General features: G+C 43.5%; 1 protein-coding gene across 1 annotated transcript in view; it reads right to left on the bottom strand.

Annotated features, from left to right (window-relative positions):
• Nucleotides 1–11,596, bottom strand: part of FZD6 (frizzled class receptor 6) — a 28,790-nt gene extending 17,194 nt beyond the window's left edge. Inside the window, exons 1-2 of the mRNA XM_082499552.1 lie at nucleotides 11,535–11,596; nucleotides 10,581–10,980 (exon numbers count right to left, since the gene is read on the bottom strand). Coding sequence (XP_082355678.1) covers nucleotides 10,581–10,760 — 180 coding nt within the window. The 5' untranslated portion in view covers nucleotides 10,761–10,980; nucleotides 11,535–11,596. The remainder of the gene's footprint in view (nucleotides 1–10,580; nucleotides 10,981–11,534) is intronic.
• Nucleotides 11,597–24,248: the final 12,652 nt, after the last annotated feature.

Genomic DNA, 24,248 nt, shown 5'->3' with positions numbered 1-24,248 from the left:
CTGCAATGGAACATGTTTGCAAAGATATAAGCTTTCGTCTAGGTCCTTCAGCTGGGCAGCAAAGACAATGCATGCACTTGGACTTCCAATGGCAACAAGTTATTTAAGGGCTCTGAGCAAAGTGTGGGGACAGCTTAACTTGCCAGAGCTGACAAGCTGAACTGCTCTTCCCACAGCCATACATGTGTGGGAGCTGCTGAAGCATCATAATTTAGAAGGCAAAGTCAGATAGCAGTTGATGTTAAAAACACTGCGCTGTAAACTCCAGTGGCTCAGGGACTGACTGGCCATCAGTCAGATGCCCGTGCAGTGCAGTGCACACGGAGTCAGACCCTCATCACCCACCTCAAGCTAAACTAGCCAGGCCTCAGTTCAACTGCTCAATGAGCTGAATTACTCATCATCTAAACATTCAATAAGTTTGCAAGAAAATCACGAGTTTATTTGCAAACTCTTCACCATTGTTCATCCCTACCCCTATATATGTGATATACTTAAATATATACTCAGTTGTGAACCTTCATACCAGCTGTTCAACGTCGATGGGTCTATCAATGAGAAATCCAACCATGGTAAGGCATGTGGGGAAAGGTTTCTGGAGGTCAGCAGGGCAGCCAGAGCTCACTTACTTTAAAAAAGCAAAACAAAACCAAAAGCCACTCTGCCACCACAACCGGGCACTAAACTTGCAGTTGCCAGTATACACAAACACATACACAGAAACAAAAAGCAGGCTATTCTGCTTTTTAATTCTATGGGCTCTGGACTGTTTGCATTAACTAGAAACTACAGAATTTGTTTCTGTAGTAAAACTACTTAGTTCCATGTTTTCCTGTTAAGTATTTCTTAAATACAAAATAAAAATACATATATCCCTATATTTCGTAATTATAAGAAAGGTTAGAAGCAATATAAACAGGAATATTACATCTCACTAAGAAGTTATTCTGAAACAAACTAAAGTACAAATATTCCAATACTTTCCAAAATTAGCAAAATTCACTGCATTTCGTGGTTCTACCCTAAATTATAGCTTGACCTAAATTATAGATATTCCAGCCTCTGCAATTTACAGTCCAAAACAAACACGAGAGAGTTTTCCCAAGCATTACAGAACTGAACTATTTATGCAAAGCTTTCAATTATATATGGTTTTATCTCCATGTATACTATACCGAGCATAAAAGACAGATAAATACAAGTTAACTGAAGGAAAGTATACTGCGGGCCCTCAAACATCTGAAGTCTAGACAGAGCTTCATTACATCTGGACTGTGGTAGCAGAAGTATCTCAAAATAATCTTAAATTCTTCATGCATTTGCCATGTATTATAGGAGCAAATGGATTTATTACTGAACTTTTTGTGTAGAATAAAATTTAAAAGATTAACAGTAATACTGTTGATAGACTGCCTGTTATCTATAGAAAAATTCCTCATTTGAAGGGAATTCCAGCAGGAGTTGTTATTGCTCTGGATTCAAAAAAGCCAGACCAGATTCATGTTTTCCCCCTGTCTTTGTGAGTGTGGAGATGCACTTGAGCAGAACAGCACCACCCATGTTACCAGAGTAGTAACCCTGCACCATGCTTTCTTCCTTGCCTACTTCACACATAAACTAAACCAGGACAATCTCAGTCATGACAGGATTGATCTTCTCAAGCAATCTTCTGTCAGTCTTCCATGACATCAAGTAGAGCAATCAAGAGCCAGATCCACAGAGGGGACTGGCTATTGAAACAGAAACTTGTGATGCCTAACTTCCAGGTACTTCACAAAGTCCTCAAAATCAGTTTCCCTATCCGATATCCACACAGAGAGGCACCCGAGAATGACATTCATAGGATGCAGGAAGCAGAGATAACCTCACAGCCAGAATAAAATGCTCAAGGGGAGCAGGAATCAAATTGTATGTATCTCCAAAAGTTAGGCAGTTAACGCCAAACTCCAAGACAGTGTTTATGCAACAGACTACTTCTCAGAATGCTCAAGGATCCATGTTCAGACACCTCCTGTGCCAGTCTATAAAAAAAAATAAACAGTCTTAATTTAAAAAATAAAAAAATCTTAAGTCAATAGCTCAGCAACTGGTATTTTCCTGGGAGAGAAAGTGGGGATCCTGTTCCACTGAGCATTTAAGTATTTTAAATAAGGTGATACAAGATCAACAGAGAAAAGCAAGGGAAATTTCTGTGCCAGAAAGCCATACAATCTGCAGTTAGATATTTACCTTTTCACTGCCAACTCAGCCTGGAAGGGACAACCCACAAGACACTTAATTCCCCTTTTCTAAACCCAAGCCATACTCGTACTAGTAGAACACCAGAGCATTCAATGCCCTTTACCATCACAGAGTTACCAGGACAGCCAGAAAGTCAGTTCTGTGGCTGCAAAGGCATCTGAACCATCTCTGCACAGACCAGCACCAGTCTGTATTAGCTGTGTTAGCACTGCCTGTATTAGCCAGTGTTTTCTGATCGTTAGCCCACAGTGCTCTTTTTGTTGACCATGGTGCCTTTCCCCCCCATTATCTTCCCTATTTCTCCTATTCTAAAAACTCAAGGCCACCTTTTCTTCTACCCTTTCATCTTATGACCTGTGAGCCATGTTAACCTTCAGCATACAATATTTTGTTTGTAGCCCCAGGCATACTCCCCAGAGAGATCCTCCACCCAGCTGGATTCTCAAGCTTTGCTTAAAATGGTGCACCTCATACCTTCCTAGCAAGAACATTAGCTCATGGGAACCTGTACAGAGCTGGGACACGCAGTCCCGTAATTAGGTATTGCTAGGCCATTATGAGGCTGGATGGGTAGAGTCCCCCTCTGAAAAACTGCTTTTAATTTTTGTATGCAGGATAAATGTGTGGAGAGTTTGGCCACTAAGTGCTCTGTGGCAATAATTACTGGGACTGAAGAAATCTGATTGTGCAGGCCACCTGGGGAATACAATACGGGCCAAACGGGGAAGGATGTGGTTATTCTCCAAAATAACTTGATCCACCAGAAGTTTAAACACAGGAAAGATGGATGATGATGTTTTTTCCCCAGGGAGCTCGTCTGCCTCACTACAGGGATGGAAAGGAACAGATATCTTTGGTAAGAGGACATCCTTTCTGCACTGCAAAGACTGATTATCCAGGCCTGTCCCCTATGCCTCTGTATCATACCAAGTTTCTCTCCCCTCATTTACAATAGCTGCTTACACAGCTCTTCTGCACACCTCCCCTTCTTCTAATAGCTAAGCAGAAAGCAAACAAGTCTCCACTCATCTCCACTATGTAGTTCAAAAGAAGAGAGCAGACATACGCATTTTTTCCTCTGGCAAGAAAATTACTACTGTGATGCAGCAGTCACAGCTGCACACAAAACACAGAAAAGGCCCCAAAAGGCAACCGGAGACAAAGCAACCATGTTTGCCCCACAGGGCTGGTGAATCAACAGCAGAGTGAGAGAGAGAAAAAGGCAGCAAGCTTTGTGGTGCAGACACTCCTACCCTCCCCTTTGGAACCAGGTAGAGAACTAAAGAGATGATACAACAGTAGTTTTAGAAATTGTCATATTTAATTATTGCATTGTCACACTGGAAAAGAAAGCATTGACATTTGACCACATTTCCTATCCCACTCACTCCTTTCCTAGACCATTCACTTTTTGTGGTCCTTATCAACAAAAGCATAGATATCATCACATCCATCTTGCAAGTGGAAAACTAAACTCACATTCCATCTCCACCTGCATGCAATAAGGGCCTGGGCTCCATACAGCCGTAAGACCCATGCAGCACTGTGGACAAACAGCATCTCTCACAGTTGCAGGAAGGTACCTAAACAAACACCATAAATCCCTCTTCAGAAAGAAGGCATCAGAATCCTCTTCCATTCTTCGGCTAGATTTGCAGAAGACATAAGCATCACAAGCCTTGCAAAGATGTCCACAGATGTACCTTGGTGGTTCATCAAGGCCTGCAAGACAATCAAGTTGCTGTTGACAGAGCTGTCATGGGCCAATATACTGGATATGAGCTGATAGGAAGACAGCTTGATCCCACACAGTTTGACAACTCATGGACAGCAAAGTGTGCGCCACCTGTACACAATGGTACACAATTTTGTACACTTGTCTACTATTTGAAGGAAGATAACATGAAGACTAACATTTTAAATCATGGTCACCACATCACCCTTATCAGACTTGTCCTCCCTAATCTGATTTGCTACTGAGCAGGTGAGGTTCACAAGGTTCCACAGAGCAACAGCCACTTCCTTAAAAACATGGAGATGATCTTGGAATGGAACATGATGATGGTGAAGTGTAAGGACAAATACCAGCTGCAAATATACCTTTCTACATCTGAAAGCTTTGTACCCACTGCTGGCTTTCCCCAGCTCCAGGGCTGATGTGTTCCCACCAGTCTGGGCTCAGCTCCCGCTCCCTAACCGCCTCTTATCGATGAAGGTAAAGCAGTTCCATACTCAGTAGCTCTGTCCATGTCTTCCTTCTCTATATAAATAGCTTTATGGAAGCTTGCATGATTCCATTCACAGATGTCCTCCTGGATTAAGCTACGGTCACCGGACTAGTCCATCACTCCCCACCTACAATGCCTTGGTTTAGCCAGTGACCACACTTAGAATACGAGTGTGGAGAAGATGGGGTGAGAGACGCAGGCTGCGCAATGAGACTCACAAACCACCAGGTGTTGCAGCTACACATGAAAACTAGACAGGGCACTGTGGAAAAGAGAGCAACCTGCAGAAGACCAACAACAGGATACCATGGTACTTCCTAGAAAGGTCTGCTGCCAGGAAAGATCTGAAAGACAGCCTTCCATAGGCCAACTTCAGACCTCATGCACAAGTAGGACTGGCCTAAATCTAGTCCAGAGTAAAACCCTTTAATCTTATGCAGTGGACAGGTAAGAAGTGTACTAACAACTTCACCTAGTGATCCACTCCTGTAACACCAAATTACTTGCTAGTGTAGACATAGCCTCTGAACTTGGGTAAAGATGAGGCTCCGAGAATCACACTGACAGCACCATCTCAATGAACCCCAGTTACCGTAGGGTAAATAACCTCTCTTTGTAAAGCATGCATTAGTTTGGCCTCCCTTGCATTCTAAGTAGTATTCTTTCAGAACGAGGAGCAAGACAGTACTATTCACATAATCAAATAGACAAGGAATGCTGTTCAGACAAAGCGCATTAGATTTTGCAGATGACTGATACGCTTAAAGCCAGTGTAATAGGATTACACACGTTCGGCTGTCTGGCTTCAGCCAATCTGCACAAGCTAATCACACTTGATGAAGGGCCTCAGTACTACAGGTAACAAACATTTTTTTAGTGGCTGTAATTTAGTGTACCCACAGGAATCAGCAAAGATGGTTTCTGAATGTGTTGCTGTAAGAACCACTGTAAGAACTAATGATGACTTAAGTTTCTTTGGAACACCTGAGAGCAACAGAGCACAAAAAAATTAAAACAGACTTCCCAAATTGTTATGGTATTATACAAAATGACACAGACGTGTACAATTCATGTTTTTTGACCCCTCAGCCAAAGCTTTTCTACAAGCAACATGATGATGCTCAAAACAGAATTATTCACATCTAACTGTTCTATATTTCTAGAGGCTTACCCAGCACAGAACTCAGCCATACTGTTTTGTATTTCCCTTGATCCATATGAAGAGTTTACGAAATAATACTTTGGCATTTGCCAGCTTCCATTTAACAAGCAGCAATTTAGCTGTTTCACCACCAAAATCTTTTACAACCACCACTTTCTTCTGATAAGCTACAAAAGTTACCTTAGTTTGTACAAAGTAATAATGCATGATGTACAGCATGCTACATTTACCACTTTTTGTGTAAGCCCTCCCTGTCCCTTAGTACCAGTTATATACGGTAAAGAAACAGCAGAAATGCTACAAGAAATATGTGAATTAAAGAGCCCCTTGTGCTTGTTCAATTGTCAATGTCCACATCTCTGCACCATTTCTCCAACTAAGGCTCTGAGGCAGCACCAGGGACAAAAATGTAACTCCAGGCAGATAGAGAATATTAATTGCTTTCCTAATTGAAGCTGAGCTAGCAAAATTTTAAGAGCAGGGATTTAAGCTTCAAGTACCAGTGGTTCACATATTACGCCAAGCACTGCTCATATGGGGTGAGAGGGAGAGACAGGATGCCTGTCTATAGAGGTTTCAGTAAATTCACACCTGTGCTATTTTGCAGAAGGACTCAGTAACAAACTTCTACATAAAACAGCACTTATTTCCCCAACACTCCTAACCTCCAGAAGGTGGACAGCTTCCTCCTCCCTGTGTGTATATACAGACAAACACACTGATTTAAGCTTGCCAAACACCAGGTTTCCAGTTTTTGCAAATATCTTCATATTGAATTAACCGTAAATTTATATTTAGTGAAAGTAAATTAATTGATTACATTACAAATTTTAACTCACAGAACTTCGGTATTAAGCTTTTGAAGGAGCTTCTTAATCTACTTTAAACTGGGTTTGTTAGTTGAAACTGACCCTAGTTCTCATACAGTTTCTCCCACTGCTGCAGCCAATTGCACTGAACACACACACACACACACACACACACACACACACTCACTCACTCTCTGGCACATGGTCACAAACTCTGAACTGAACGGAAAACTCACTACTGAATCATTTTCCAGTCTCTGAGGTACTTGATTGTTCTCTGTGGGACATTTTCCAGTGTTTTGTATAGTCTGCTTTAAAAACTCACTGGCAAGCCTTTTGTCTTTTTACTTCTACAGACCTGTAGATCCTACCCAGGTCAGGAAGTCTTAAGGGCTTGCCTATGGTAGACACATTCCAGAACTGCAGCAGAACAGATTAAGAGATATGAACAAAAAGTTACGACACAGTAATATTCTATGCCTTGCTGGAATAATGCCTTAATAATAATAAGGCATTATATTGAAAACCTATTCCAGTATAGTTAAGTAGGAATTACTTTGGAATTCGAAGTGAATTTGTTTTGAGGCTGACCACGAGGGGGAGTTACACCTATTTAAAGTACAGCTGTAACGAACCAGCTGTTCTGCTACATCCATCCATTTTCCTCACTCACAAACCCTAGATCTTTAGCCTCCCCATTTGAGCTAGCAGTAACATGAGCAGCATTACTGCTAAACTGCTTTGAGATACGGATACTGTAAGCATCTGCAAAAAATTAGATTCCACTGTCATCCAACTGTTTAGCTAATACACAAAAAACCAAAACTACACACCACAGTCTGGTGGTTTTATTTTCCAAAAATCACCATTTGTTGTATAAACAAAACTAATCCAAATATAAAGCAAAAGTCAAGTTGCTTAAACTCAATCCAAGTCAAAAGCTTAGAATAAAATAAAGATAAAAAAGGGGGGAAATGGAGGGAGCAACTGGAAATTACGTATTTTCCATCGCATAAAATAGGATCCCAGAGGGATTATCATCACTAGCCAGAACACCCATAACATATGCCACAAGACTGAGTTAGTCTTTTTTTCCTGCTCTAATCAGTTAATTGTTCTGGTTTATAGCACATTATTTTGAAGAGCTGAAATTACACAGAAATGTAAGACCACAGATCAGCTGATTATACAGCTGTTTCCTGGCAGACAACCACCACCTGAGACGCTGGGTCCACATGATCCTCTCCTGGAGGATTACTATGAAGACACGATCCAGAAATGCCAATTTAACACCCTTCCAGAAAGCAGAGAAAGTGCACAGAAGTCTTAGCACTCCAGAAGACAGAAAGCACAGCTTTTCTGGCTGTAAGACTCCCCACAGCAGAACACGTGCAGAGCCTTAAGAGTGGGATATGGGAGAGAGTTACCACTGTTTTGGAGAGTGAACTTCACCTTAGGGAGAGACTTGTTCCCTTGCAATTCTTTGTTCTTTCTGGGAGAAAATGCTCCAAATAAGTAATAGAAAGAAGTTTCCAGAGGGTATAGGAGCAGGAAAAAGGAAACATCAAGGTAATTTCTGCACAAAATACTTTAATTTCTTGAAAAATTCTCCACTATCCTCTCTGCATGGTTAAGCAGCTTGCTCAAAGTCAGTTAAGATACGGTGAGGAAAATACTACAAGCCTCAATCTCAAACCCAGTGTTTACATCCTAAGACAATGCCCAGTCTTGAGAACAGGCTGTGAGGAAGGGAGGGGGAAGAGAGATGGAATTAAAAAACAAAGCCTTTAAGCATTCCTACCAAGGATCAAAAGAAAGAAGCTTTAACCAGCATACTATTAAAATTCTTTCTTTGGTATGAACGAAGTTTGGACTACCAATTACAGAAAAATTCAAGCTCTTAAAACCACAGAAGTCTCCTCCACCTCCCAACCTTCTGCCTCTTTATGGCTGCAAAGTGAAATTAAACAATTCCAGAAGCTAATAGCTCCTCCTCCTCTGCTGTAACACCAAGTCTCCTAAAAAGCAGAACCCCTTGACAATACTGAGAAGGTTCCCTGTTGCAGTCAACCATGGACAAACTAACTATACTGGCGCCATTACTAAATACCATGTAGAATCACACCAAAATGCGTGACATTGGTACGCACTGGTCTCCCTCAGAGAAAAGGCCCAGCAATGAACTGCCCTAAGCTTACCATATTAATTCCAATCTAACTGCTATCAACAGATTCAACACAAGCTACGTACAGAATGGGGGAAGCTTCCTTACCCTTTCACCAGTAAAGCAGGTGCCTGAAAAATTCAGTTTGACCAAGCAGTCAATCAGCACTGCTGAATCACAAATAAAGGTAGACAGATCAGCACGCATACACATTAGGTAGTTTAGAAATGTCTGCGTAACACTAGACTAGTGAGGTATAACAAATTAGAGGCCAGACAGTGGCAATGACAGGACACTAGGAAGCAAATGAAACAAGGTAGGGAAATCAAATCCTAATAGACACTGTTGTTCCACATAGTCACCCAGTCAGTTGGCTGAGTACTGATCAACCATTGCAGTAGTCAGGGGTGATTAAGGGAGACAGGATGGAAAAAGAAAGAAAAAAACCCAAACTTCTCACTACCACACAGTTTTTATGAAGTACCTATGAGAGAACAGGTAAGCCATGAATCCCTTCCAGAAGGAACTTCCTCCACGCAGAAGGCATGCACTATGCATAACTTACTGACAGTTCAGAAAAGTCAGTCATGGCAAACTAATAAAAATGGCTCTGTGGTCTCTCTGTTGTAACAGCAGCATGACTGGAAGGCACGAATACTGACAAAAGCTGGCTCAACAGTTGTAGTTAAGACACACCAAGTAAGAACCAGCAGCACACCTGACGAGATAAAGCGGCAGATGCTGTAGAAAGCATTCCTGACAAATGACAACTGGACGAGGCACTAAACAGAGTTTACAACTGAAGCCTACAGCCTGCCTTCCAATTTAAAAGCCCACAATTTATCTGAGATCTGCAGTTGAATTCAGTTGCTTGAATACAGGTGTCTTCACATTTGATACCAGAATTTCCCATACATCTACACTGGGCTGGCAAACATGATGTAAGACCAAAGCCTGAGGCCTTCCAGGCCGGCAGCTAGAGGCCAAACAGGGAATCCTGACTATTCCAAACAACACTAAAGAAAAAATGTTTTGGCACACTGAACCAAGCTCCTCCTCCAAGCTCAGTAAAGAATATGCAAATAAGATTTTAGTAATAGTAGCCACCTTCAATACCACCTCTAATTTTTTATTTTAAACCAGAAACTTCATAATTTTCAACTCACTTCTGTTTTGCTCTCTGCACAGCACAAGACAGCAAGCTTTGAAAGACCTGCGTTAAGATGTTCCCCCTCCTTTTACCACTGAAAAAGCCATTATTAAAACAGGTTTAAAACTTGTTTTACAAGCCTCTCACCCAGAGAGGCTCTCACACTTTAGAGCTATTGCTATCAGCAAAGCCTTTCCACAAGGTGGCATATTCTCAAGGGAGCCATATGTTAGACAGTTCAGGTAAAAAAAAGTTTGTTTTCAGTTAAAAAAATAAAAAAGAACATTGCTCTTTCAGTCAGAAGTTTCAACATCCATCTCCATCAGAAGACAACAATGCAAAAGCCAAAATGGAGAATAGAGCAAAGAATAAGTTTAGGTACCTTTCCTTAGTAGACATAAGCTGAGAGAGGTACAAAGAGCAACTTCTAAACATTACTTTTGCATCACCTGAGTTCAGGCAGGCCAGAATCTCATGGCCCCAGAGAACTTCAAGCATTGTTCTGTATATATCAGTGAGGTACCTGGACTATATGTGATCAGCTCAGCCAAAGAGCTCCGAATAGCCACATTGCTGTGCTACACCCACTCCTCTTCCACTTCTAATACAGGATCCAAGGTGAGGCGGGGGGCTGGGTGTCCATAGCTCCCTTACATAGTGCTTATACAACCAAGCAGCCCTAGTGCACTCCAAAAAGATTTAAAGAAACATCTAGTCACTAAACATTATCTCCCTTGTCATTCAGCACAAACCATTTCTCAATGACAAAAAAGGTTGTTTCACAGTGTTTATATTTACATACTACAGTAGGAGTGGAAGAACTTACCTCCATTTTGAGAGCAGCCGTGTCCTGATCATAGTGTCCCATGATGTTTGGGAAAAAAGTCATATTGTAAGGCATTCCTGAACATCTGGAAATAGTAATTGGCTCACACGTGAATAAACTGTGCCCTCGCACCAGAGTCAGAAGTAAACTGCAAGCCGCAGAGAACGCAAGTACTCCCATTTTGTCAGGATCTCCAACTTCAGCACATAGCTCTGCTCAGTAGTTAGACAGACCGGCTTTGCACAGGGATAAAAACACACATCTTCCTGTGCCGGCTCCAGCGCAAGGCAGGGACACGGGCAGCAAGGCAGACGATCAGACTCCTCAGCGCAGCTTTGGGCATTTCCCCATCTTGGCTGACCGCAATTTTACTAAACCCCTTCTTCCTCGAGCCTGTACGCTGCAGGAGCGGGGAAACGACAGGACAGAGTAATTAACAACCGAAAACAACCCGACCGCGACCACCCGCCCCGAGGCCGAACTCGGCCTCCTCACGGGAGACAGGGCAGCTCCCGCCGGGACCGCACCGCACCCCCCGTTACCCCCTCCCTCCCGCCCCGGCAGCGCCCGCGGCCGCCCCCACATACCCCGCAGGGGCCGCGTCCCGTCCCGTCCCGTCCCGTCGCGGGGAGCGCCGCCTCGCCCACGGGCAGCGGTGCGTTTGGCCACCGCTCCCGCCCGGGCCCCGCAGCCACCGCTGCTCCCAACGCCCCGTTGTCGGCGCTCGGTTCCCAGCCCCGCCCTGAGAAGCGGCGCCCGCGGGGCCAGGCGGGGAACCGGCCGAGAAGTCGGCCCAGGAGCCGGGGCTCGCCGGGCGCGGCCTCGGCGCCGGATCCCCGCCACGCCCGGGCCGCGCCCCCGCCGCCCCCTCACCGGAACCCGCCTCCCGGCCGACGCTTCCCTCCGGGTGGCCGCCCCGGGGCGCCGCTCACGAGGAGGAGCCGCCGCACTCACCCGGGCCGGCCCAGCAGCGGCCCCCTCCCCGCGGCGGCTGCGATGGCCGCGGCTGCCCCGCTGCCACCGACAGGATGTGGCGTCTGGCGGCGGGAGGGGGGATGGGGGGGGGGGGGAGCGGGGGGAGGATCTCGCGCGATACTTGGCGGGCGGGGCGGGGCGGGGCGGGGCGGCCCTCACCTTCCCGCCCCGCCCCGCCCCTTGGTGCGGGCCGGGGTCTCCTCACGGCGGGGCCGCTCCCTCCCTGCCGCCCTCCTGCGAAAATGGCCGAGTCCTCATGGAATGAGGGGCGCGGACAGTCGTCAGACGAGGCTAAGGCTGAGGAGGAGGGCGATGTTAGACGGCGGTGCGGCTGAATTTAATGAAGGGGAGGGAGGTGGCCTGAGGTGTTTGCTAAGGAAAGGGACGCTGAGGGGAGAACAAAGGGAAGGGGGCGTTCAGAGGGAGGAGGAGCGCTTGCGCTGGCCCTGGTGCTCAGGCTACCGCTGTCCTCCAGAGACCCGGCCCAAAGGGTGCGTGACCTGTCCTGCTGCCGCTGCTGCCGGCTGAGACCACACATACACAGAATCGTGAAATGGTTAGAGTTGGAAGGGACCTTGAAGACCATCTAGTTCCAACCCCCCTGCCATAGGCAGGGACACCCCCCACTAGACCAGGTTGCTCAAAGCCCCATCCAACCTGGCCTTGAACACCTCCAGGGTTGGGGCATCCACAACTTCTCTGGGCAGCCTGGTCCAGTGCCTTACCACCCTCAGAGTAAAGAATTTCTTCCTAATACCTGATCTAAATCTACCCTCTTCCAGTATGAAGCCATTCCCCCTCATCCTATCACTACATGCCCTTGTAAAAAGTCCCTCTCCAGCTTTCTTGTAGGCCCCCTTCAGATACTGGAAGGCTGCTATAAGGTCTCCCTGGAGCCTTCTCCAGGCTGATGTCCAGCTGTGCTTAACTGTGTTTGCAAACAGAGGCCTGAGATCTAGCTATAGACATGCTGAAGGTTACTAGGCAAATATGACCAAATTTCTCTGCGTGGAGCCACCCAAGGTCTCCTCAGGCTGCTGCTCAGCCGTGCAACTCACTCTGCACTCCAGGACTGGAACAGGAAACACCAGATGCCGAGACATGCAAACCAGGTTTAGAAATGGTTTGATGACGTTCACGCAGTGCTGCCTTTCTGCTGGTGTGCCCCAAGGTAGTTCATGCAGAGCCAGGCACATTTACCTAGAGAATCCATCCATGCATGGTGGAGAGTGTGAAGCTGCACATGGCTGTTCAGAGGACCACAAGCATCTAAAAACTCTCTGTTCATGCAGACCTTTTGTGTATCATTTCCTGTGTCACCCCACAAAACCAGAGAACCCTCCAGATTCCCTTGCATGAAACTGTTTTAGCACCTGTGAGAATCATGAGGAGGATTATACCTACCTGCTGCAGATCCACATAGCTCTGCCATTTGAGCAAATGGAGTAACTTGATTGCTGGAATTAAATTTGCTGTACAAACAAGCAACTGAATTGGGAGGTGACTAACATTTTCCCAGCAGGTTTCACAGGTGATGTTAAATGAAATGTTGTTTGCAGGTTGTGGAAGCTAATGTGCTCTACTGTATAAAAACACTCACCTACATTATACTTTGTCATCGCTCCAGTTCTCATCCTCCAGCTGGCTTCTGTCCTAGTCTCTCTCAATAGCTCCTTCCCATCCTAGAATTATTACATTTTTGTTTTCATGAGCTCTGAGGAGCTGCACGCTGTGCGGGTCTGGCAGTGAGAGCAGCAGAAGCATGCAAGAGAGGGTCTTCCCACTCTGTGTCTGCAGAAGCCAGTCTAGGGAAGTTTTTGCTCAGCCCTTGATGAAGTTGCTGCATTGCTCTCTGCTCCAGGAACACCATCAGTCCCTTGGATACACTGAAACCTTGCAGGGACAGGACGTGTTCAGTGCAGATTCACAGTCCAGCAGATTTCTACTGAATTCTCTTACCTTTCTGGTTTCATTGACTAAGCCTATAGGCATTTTCATGTAAACAGCAGCAGAACTAGCTGGGACCTTCTGTACCAAGTTAAAAGCCTCTGCTTCCCAGTATGTAGGGTGGACAAACTCTCAGACAAACTTCTGTTATAATTTTAATATAAGAAAACCAGCATGTCTTAGATTATTTTCATGAAAGCTCAATAAGAAATTTTGCTGAACAACCAGACAAAAATCCAAGGTGTGCAAATTTCAGCCAAAACACAGAAATTTGTTGAAGTAAAAAGCACCTGAAAATAGGGTATTGTGAGGAACTAAGGCTGCTAAACTCTGTTAAAGCAGAGCTCTGCTGGTGTCATACTGTATAAATATGGCATTGTATAAAGTGATGGCTTAGTTCCTTCCATCAGAATGCATTTTTATACATAAATTCAATCTCTGAGAAACTGATATGGGTAAATAACATTGCTTTCCTTCCTTAAAGACTCTCATGTTTGTGTTAGATGACGGAAAAAGGCAGAGAAAAGGAAGGATAAGCCCTTTCTTCAATTACCTTATTAATATACTTTCTTTGCTCACAACCTAGTTGCTAAGCAAGTTATTCCAGAGGTTGGTTCTCAGAGCCGTGATCTAAATATATTTGTTTCTGGCTCTGTAAAGGTCTTGATTAACCAGAGTGAGGAATGTGAACACTCTCACTGGTATCTAGCAAAGCACCTTAAAGTATCATTAAGTATTTTAAGCATGTGCTCAAATACATTGCTGATTAGGGATGCAGCCACTCGGATGTGTAAGTACTTTGCTCACCTAGCACTGGAGATATTGCTAACATTTAATTTAATGTAATATTAATTTGCTGACCTTTCTCTGGCACTGCTTCAAACAATTATAGTTTAGCAGTTTTTACTACAAAGAGTTCAAGTGATTTCTAAATCACATGTTTAAATCCTAGATCATCTTCAGATGCCTTTTGACAAATGTAGCAGACGGCGTTTCAGCAGTGGCCGACGGCAGCTCCCTTCCAAGCTCTGCTGGCTCCTACCGCCTCTGCGACGGATGTGGTGGAACAGATCATCTGCCCACACTCCATCCAACTAGCTTAAACCCATCCTTGGCAGAAATATTGACAGCTTGCCTGGACTATGAACTGAAGCACCCCTTTCTCCTTCAAATTTTTGTGGGAACAACCCTTCAGGAAAGGCAAACAACAACATGACCACTTTTACCTGCTATGGGAACACGTAATGCCACACGTACTCATGCACTAGAGAGGAAGGATGTAAAATGGTTGGCAGTTGCCAGGAAGAAGCCTGCCTCTGAGACACGAGGGGTATGTCTGTGTGTGGCTTTAGTGCCACACTGTCTGCGCATGAGCAGTCGTATGCTGGCTTGAGCTTTCTCCTATTGGCACATCTAAAAGCTTCATAACTGAATTACACTGTTGGAACATTGTACTAAAGTTTGACTTAATGTAATTTAAATATTACAGATTTGCCAATTACATAGTTTGATGTTGGCTGATTCGGTTATAAGGTTCATAATGTTCTTGTTATTCTACATTTAAAACACATTATTCATAATTTGGTGAAATTTAAAAGGACTAAATAGCCAGTAGATGGCACCAATAAATCCTGTTGTGAGACTTAAAATTGAAAAGTGTAATTCTTGTCTTTTTCTCAAATGCATTTGGAAATGAAAAAAGGCTAGACAAAACAGCATTATTGATATAATTTATACTTATTAGTTTACACTAATAGTCAGGGAAAACATTTCAGTTTATAAACAGAATGTGTTTCCTAAGTCAAAACTCTACCATTTAATTGAACACGTAAACTTGTGAGAAAGGCTTAGTAAGAAAGGCTTAGTAAGAACACACAGATGTGTTACAGTAATTTCCTAGTTATTTAGAAAATCCAGTCTTTGATGAGTTAATGCCCTCTGAGTACTTCTCCAATCTCATGAAGCTGTGTCAGCTTAAACCTTTCTTTAGAATACATTTTTTTCCATAAAGCCTTTAAACTGTAACCCCACCCCCCACCCCCAGCCCACAATAGCAATGAAAACCGGAGAAGGAAACATATTAAGAAAGCCAGAAGGTTTATGCACTAACATTTGCTAACCGCACTACTGGGTGCTTGGAACCCATGGCATCTTCTTCCCTGAACAAACTATGACCTATTTAGACTTTAGTCCTTCAAAATATTGTGGCTGTGTGGCACCCACACATAAGAAGATGTTGATTTCCTTTATGCTAGAAGGATCTCATCTTTCATTTGTCTGTAAATGACAACACTGTGCCTTCGTAGCGTTGCTTTAATAAAACAGTGATTATGCTAATAGTATTCCTTTCCCAACAGGTTACCTCACCTAGTCTTGGATATTAAGCACAATGTAAATTAAACAGGAAATATGCTTGCAAAAACTTTCCTAAAATTGATCAAGGATACTTCATTCCTTGTTGACTTTTAACAGCCGCCTTCACTCCAGATAAATCTGCAGCCTGTCTTCTTGGGTGACAGTAACAGTAGCATCGATGGTGAGTGTTTTTCACGACAGAGCCCCTCTTATCTCGTTGTTTCATCATCTGGGGCAGTACTTACTGTGCACAACGTCACAAAGGCTGGGGGAAAGGAAATCTGTGCTATAGGGCATGAGTGATTTCCACTTATAAAAGACTTATACCAACCAAGCACTCTGTTAGAGTGGACAGGCAAGGTACAGGTGACACTGACAGCAAAACAGAAAGCCCCGACTTAATGGAGTATGTTGTAGCTTCGTTGTTCGTTCCCTCCAAAACACCGATGCGTTAACTTGAGTTGAAATGCCCCTATCAAAAGCAGGATTGATTTCACACGCATTTCAAGTGCTGCTTTGTAAGTTGGTAGTTCAAGATATTTGTTGAAACATAAGGATGCCAGCGATACAAGAAAACAATAGTTTTGGAAGCTCACGCGCTAACTACTACAAGGTGATTCCAAAGGTACTAATCAACATGTTAAAGGAAGGCAGACTAACAAGCATCCACAGCACTGTTCCAGGGCATTGTTAATTACACCCATCCCATACCCAGCTAATGCATACTGTCTTCCCATCATAACTATCCTGTGCTGCAGGGACTTCCCAAGTTCTGGGGAACTACATAACAGAGTACTTCGTACAAAAACCCCACATCTGTCTGTAAGTACATCCTCCCAAAACCTTCTCTCAGTGGGATTTCTGGAATGGCAGATTCACTGTTTGTTAAACTGTGAAAGAAGAAGTTCAGATAAGAACTACAAATTTTTGGTTTTCATTGCTTCACAATCTTATATTCATCTTTAATAGCTTTTCTTTGAAATCCTATGGAGTAAAGTTATTGTTAATGTGTAAGAATTAAGTAGAAAGTATTATGATCACTGTATCCATCGTCTTTATGAATAGAACAGCAAGTTGCTTTCTGTCATTTTTTTGTCACTGTTTATGATAACAGTAAAATTATTCAAATCTTATGGTTTTAATACTCAGAAATACTGAATGGATCTGATTTTCCTAAACTTTTTCACAGCTGCTCCCAAGCTATTATAAAATGCAAACAGCATGCAAAATACTAAATATGTTTTCAGCTGAGACATACAGTTCTGCCCAAGATCAATGTGGAATACAAAAATGAGTCACACTTTAGATCTTAGGGTAACTGTAACCACATAACAACTCATTTCTTGGGTTAATAAAATCTGCTGCACTCCAGGACTTGTGTCAGCATTACTGTTTTAAACTAGGATTTGCAAAATATGGTTATGGAACAAGTTATACCACGTCCTGGGAGATAGTGCTGACCACTATTAAGACTTACAAATTATATAAACCTCATTTTCTCAGTCTCCTTCCGTGTCTTTTCATCCTTGCTGTTTAGGATCAACCATTATATCACCAGTCAATGTCTGGAAATGAAGCCTTTCCATCCAGGAATCTGTAGTCAGAAATATTATGGAGCCAAAAGTGTGAGTGTGAAAGCATCTCAAATACAAATTATGGCAGAAAAATGAAATGTGAAATATTTTTCAACAAAAGAAATAAATAGGCAAAGACAATAATGAATGAGAAAGGAAAGGCTTTAGGATGTGTCGGTAGTAATCTCAGTAGGTCGTTAAAAGAGAAAAATGCATCATTAGCAAGGAATTGATTCTAAGCACAAAAATAGCATTTTCTTGACTACATCTAGTTAACATTCAAATTTGTCTCCCCACCTGGCATAGCAGAAATTTTGGTAATTCACGGATATCACCAACTAAGATGATTTGAGAGAAGGTGAGTCAGGGAAGGGGCTAACCACTACTCCATTGTGTATTTTTACATGATTTTTATAACAAAGTGTACTGGTTCCATGTTTGTGCCTTCATTTTCTTTCTTGGACTTTCTTCCATGTAACTGAATGTGTCCTACTTGAAGGGGAAAGAGCCAAAAGCCAAAAAGTAAAGCTTCAAACAGAAAAGGAAGGCCAGGGGGCCAGGAGGAAGGGACAGAGGGATGGGCTTCTCTAAGGCAGTGGGATGAGAGGCAGAGGAGAAAGGCCAGGAGGCTCTTTGCCTCTCTGAGCAGGGCAGATGGGAGACTGGGTGAGAGTTTACTTGCTGGATGGGGATGCAACGTATAAAGCTTAGCTCTGGGCAATTGCTAAGGATCTTATGAAGCATCCAGAATCACAAAGCAAAGCAAAAATGTGGCATACAAGCAATAAGAAAAAAGAACCCTGAGATGGGAGGTAGGACTTACGCATGTCTGTGTCACAGGAATCCTAACCTGCCCTTCTCTGAGCACTGATTCATTGAAGGCCTATGGTCTTGGTTTCCAAACGGGGAATATGGCTGAGAAATATCCATAAAGCCTTTCCTCTTACAAAGGGAAACTGGAAGGCACTCATACCATTGCCTCCTGGATCCCGGAGAGCTTCTGTGAGGCAAAGAGACACTTAGGGTTCATGGGAGACTTCTCTGGCCTTCCTTGCCAACAGCAACCTAATCATCATGGTTACCTTGTCCTCAGAGGACCCAAACTGCCCTTGAATGGTAGGGATGCCTATGTCTCCTTCCATGAAGGCACTCGTGTATGTTGGTGTGGTGTCCCTGTCCCACAACAGAACACAGTTCAGATCCTCACAGCAGCAGACGACAATGCCTTAGCAATGGGTAAGTGTTGATTATCAGTTTTAATTGCCTCAGGGCTATAGTTTTAGTCCTGCACTGCTTTAAGTTGCATTTATACCTGTGCTGGGACATCTGGGCACAAATGACGATGATGAGTCACCCCATGGTGCTGGTGGTCACCCCATGCACTGATGATCCTTTACTCAAATTTTCAGACCATCTGACACATTCAATTGGGATCATGATATGCTAGAAGTATGCATTCTCCTGGAACAATGTTTTTAATGGCTGCATTAGGGATATGTTTGGGATGAGGTTCTATGTCTGGTCCAACTTTGCAGTGGTACTGTGCTGTAGGACCAATGACTTCCGTGGTGAAAAGTGAAGATAAGCAAAACAATACCAGCATAGTAGTAGAGGCCATAGGCCTAATGAGAATCTAGATGGAGAGGCTGATCATGGCTGGTAGCTGATGCAGACCTAAAGATACTGACAGCACTTAAGGGACTAGGCCAACCGAGCAGTCTCTGAAAAAGGGAGCAGGGACATCCAGGGATGGAAGCACTGTTTACGGAGGTCAGAAAGAGAAGGGAAATTCCATACCAAAAATACTGTAACTCAGCTTCTGGGACCTTTTCAAGATGTCAGTAGAGCAAAATGGATAGACAAGACCAAAATCAGTTTAACTCACCCACCTTGGTTTCTACTGGAAATATAATTGGAGTAACGTAGCTAGGACTTTTCAGGCTGGCCAATTTTACTGTCTCTTCTTTGTGCATCAAATGTCACAACAGCTAGCATAGAGTAAGAACTGCAAATAGGTATCTAGGAACTTAATTCTTCTCCACTCCATAGCAGTTATTTGCTCCTGCACAAAGGGACCGAAAATAAATTCAAATCAGTAATAACAGACAAAGACAGTGGTTTGTTTCTATTCTCCTCTTTGTACTTGCATTATACTAACACGTGCCTCATTATATTTTGCACTAAATTAATTCAACTTCCTTCTCAAAACTCAGGTGAAAGTGTTTAAGCAAGTGTTGTGGAGTAATTTATAGTAAAAACAGATAGTAACATCTTTAATAGAAGGCAACAAATTCTGTTACCATATCAAAAATTTTAATGTATTAATTGATTTACGCTAATATAACTAGCATCAGGACTTAATCCAATGGACTGACTTTTCCATAATTCCATAATTCATATGTTTCCCTCGTTCTATTCTCCTTTCTGTGCCTGTTTTGGCAAGACATACATCTTTCTGCATCTCTGCCAATTGCACTGTGTCTTTTCTTCAGCCACTAGTGAATCCAAGGTTTCTACACTCCTGGGAGTGAAGAGAAAAATTCAGCTAAGCTTTTGTTCAAGCTCTACGTGAACTGTGTGAGTGAAACTGTTGAATGCCAGGAAAGAACTCTCAAATCTCTACCAATTTGGAAGAATCTAAAGCTGCTTTATATTCAGGAGCTCTAGCTGTGTCAGTTCAAGTGCTGCTTTTAACCTGTTTATGAATTTGAAAACAGTAAAAAGGGAAGAAAATCAAACCTGCATTACTGGAGCTTTCTACTTTCATACCAGTTCGTGGTAAAGCAACATGGTTTCTTCTGGATTATAGGCTATTGTGGGAGAACAGCAGCAGCATAATACATGTTGAATGAAAAAAGAAAGAGGCTGTGAACATGCACAAAAGTAATTTATTTTTATATTGCATAAAATTATATAAACAAAAACCTTGGAAAAAATACAACCCACTGATTTTTGTCCACAGTTAAGTCACCTTATACCACATTGGCAATATAGAGGGATTCATGAGAATGTGCAACATACACTCATTTTAAAGCCTTTATGCTAACAAAGTAGACAGCGTGGTATGCAGTGGTCTTGGTAGGAGTGAAAACCAATGTCACTTGAATCAAAAATTATCTTTGGTAGGTGCAACCAAAGTAGTCAGTCAACGGAGGAAGAAAGATGTCACGCAGACCTATACTCACTGAGTTTTAAACTGATATTTTAGATATATGGAAGAAAATCACAGAGTAGAAACAATTTATAATAAATTGCACTGGTGTGACTAAGCAAAGCTTGGACTTGTCCATCATGTGAAGGAAATCATTATTTCTTTTGACCTCAAAGATATCCCAAATGCCCAGCAAAAGTAAAAGGTGCTATTACTTTTCTGGGAGCCCAACAGGCAGTCTAAGACCAGTGTCAAGATATATGTGTTTATTGTACTGCTCATGCCAAAAAAGTGGTCACTTGGGTTTGCTCAAGCAACTCTCCAACAGGTTTTTGAGAGAACAGAAATATATCTAAGAATTCAGTAGCACGAACTGTTCAAGTGTGTGGGATGAATGCCATTTGATTTTGAAGAGAAACATTTCAAAGTACTAAGCAGACATAGATCAGAATGTCCTGAGAAAAGATCATTAATTTACCACTAGAGAGGTCTGTAAGGTGATAAATGTGATGAATAAGAACCAGCAGTACCTCTTCTTTGAAAGCAGCCTTCCACCTGCCTCAAAAGCATCCAAAATACAAGCCCTCAGTTATTAATACCTATGACAGTGGACTTCCAGAACACAATGTGCTTGAGACAGTAGGAAAGATGTCTCCATTAATCTCAGTGGATAACCACAAGTAATCAAATGCATTTGAGAAGTTACCACTCCTTAGTTCTGAATGACCGACCTCCCACTTGAGACAGGGTGTCTGCCCATCCCCAGGGTAACTTCTTATTGCTTTGCAATGTAATTTGTGTGCTTAAACCACCAGTGGAAAGTTCTCTGATGTATGAAAAAGGCAAATTTTGAATCACTGTGGCATCTTCCAAGGAAGACATAGAGGCTGTCAGTGTGGATCACTTGCTTCTGTCATGAGACATGCTTTACTTGAAGGGTGTTGAATCAGAGAAGCAGTGCTGACATGGCCAGTAGAAAGAGCTGAGACAAAACTTTTCAGCAAATGTTGGTCACAGAAATGCTTGGAGACATTAGATAAATTATCTCCCATTGCTCTCATCCTGCTGTGGCCAGGGCAACCTGACTTTTTATACTCTCTATAAATAAACAGGACTACATGAGAGATATTTGGATCTGTCATCAAAATGTCCTCCTAAATCAAATGACGTGAATTGTGCTGGTCACTTTGATCAAAAAGGGGTAACACTTAGTTCTGGAAGGATTAATTTATTGTTTTTCCCTGTTACATAATTAAAAGTAACCCAGACTTTACAAAATTATAAGAGCGGAGATAAATGAAGAACTTTGCCTTTCTTGTGAGGAGTATCGTATGAACTCTTCTTAGTCCAAATTCTGTCCAGATCCAAATTTGGCTATGGGCAGCTGGCAGCTATACTTCTGAAGGCATCAGGCCTACTGTAGCTTATCTTCGAAATGCCAAGATTGGTCCCTCCTGGAGCAGGCCAGCTTCATCCACACTGCATAGCCGGGAGCTTGGCTTGCTCTGTATCCAGCAAGCTTTCCACCAGCTCACCCCTTGGCCTTTTCTGGTGTACAGTGTATGGCACTTTCCTATCTCATGTACAGCAGTAACTGTTCCAGCAGACTCCTCAAAAATTGTGCGCTCCCCACACTGTCATGCCCATACTGCAAGAACATGCTGCCCACCACTGCTGCTGTTGCACTCACCATTGCAACTACTTTTTGGTGCTTCTGCGGCTGCTGTATTTACTGCTCACATTCATGTCAAAGAAACTTTGATGTTATATATGTGGTCTGTCCAATACCTGGCTCCTGCTCTTGAACAAAGTCTCCCCAGAAGAGCTGGAGAAATCAATCCTGACAAGTAGAGCAGCCACCATCCTAGGGAAGTCAGCTTATGGGCAGGCTGTTGCCACGGACATGAACTGCCAGGAGTTACTGGGACTATATTCTTGCTGGTTTGTCTATAGTTCAAAAAAAATTTGTGGCCCAGGATAGCAGTGTCCCTGATGGGACCAGGATGTACTGGGACCAGGATGTACCAGGACCACCAGAGATGACCAAATTCTTGTATAGGGGAGTCATCTCCAGCAGTTGATGGAAGCAGCTGGCAGAAAACCCTGGCAGAGGACAATGCTCTGAAGCCCCATCACCATTAAGGCCACTGATTTACTTCTATTTAAGTATGATCATGGTGGAAGTTTTTGAAGCCATCATCTAGATCATTTATCCCTAAGTGCACTGGGTTTGTTTATAAATTGACAACTTACCAGTGATACCTCCACAGCCAGTAGATACAGAGTACTGTGTCTGTGTCTGTACGGGTCTGAAGGTGTGTCTTCTGGTGGGTTGCTCTTGTTGTAAAGTGGCAGAGTTGGCTCTAAAGCAAGGATGTGTAGGCAACTAGGTTATGCTAATAAAACATTAACCAGGCTACCGGAAAGCTACAGCTTTACGGTGATTGAAGGAAAACAGGGGGTTTTAACAGGAGTCCTTGAAAGTATAAGCACAGGGTGACAGTAGTGGCCTCCAAGGTGTGAGTGCAGACTGATACTAAAAGTGCCAGGAGTCTAAGCACAAATCACCCATGGTCAGTTATTAGTCACTAGAGGAGAACAACCCTGTGGATTGGGTTAAACCTGTTTTAGGGTTAACAAAGGGAACAGACAACAAGCCTCCAACACAAGTAAAATATGCTATATACATAAAATTCAGTCAAAACATGGAATTGCAAACCAATGAGGAAAGACCAAGTAAACAGAAGATGGTGTTAGAAAATATGTAGAAATTACTCCAGACAGACCCAGAGCGAGGAGGAAGAAGCTCTCCAGCATCAGTCATACTCCTCCTGGATAAGATGAGGTGGAAAACTATGAACATTAACATCATATTCCTCCCAGGCTCCCACCTTCCTTCGTGGAGCAGACGGGTGCCGTTGACCCTAGGGTGCAGAGGGGCTGGGCAGGAGGGGGACAGCCCCAGACAGCGGGGTGGGGGCCGAGCAGCGAGTATCCTTCCTGGGAGTGAGCTGGAATAACTGGGCAATTTGGATTATCAGTGTTAGTATATCATTGTATAACTAGACTGATAGTAATTCTTTTATTGGACTGTTAACTTTTTTATTAGATTAATAATAAATTCTTGGCCGTGTATGTATGCTGTGTCTCTTTATCCCCTGGAAACAGTACTGGCTGTTTGGTCAGGAGGGATGAGCTACGGAAGAAACAAGGAATGTGTATGGGGTGGTTCTGTCTGGAGAAGGAGGATGGAGACATAAACGCTGAGGGCTTGGGCTGTGGTTTGGCCCTCTGGGTGGGGTTCCCCAGGAAGCCGGAAAGAAGGAGCTGATAGGAACCGGCTTTCACGATGTGTGAAAACACCTTTCCCAGAGTAATTAAAGGATTGCTCTGCAGCTCACAGAAGCTGTTTATAACATGCTGCCGATGCTCTGTGAGACGTGTCCTGGGGCATAGCGCAAGGGCGGCCCTGGCTGTGCCAAGCTGGGACGCCTGTGGGGTGTCGGAGGTCTCTGCAGGGCAGAGGGAGAGAGACACGGAGTAACCCGTGCTGCCTGCAAGGAGCAGCTCCTGGGCCAGCCCGGTTTTATTGCAGAGGGAACTGGTTGGTTTGTTCCCATGTTCACCGGGAGTGAAGATGCACACGTGCATATGGGCAGCGCAGAT

This window comes from Vanellus vanellus (genome assembly GCF_965231255.1).
Source record: "Vanellus vanellus genome assembly, chromosome: 2".
Lineage (NCBI taxonomy): Eukaryota > Metazoa > Chordata > Aves > Charadriiformes > Charadriidae > Vanellus > Vanellus vanellus.
This window is presented reverse-complemented; position numbering and strand designations above follow the sequence as displayed.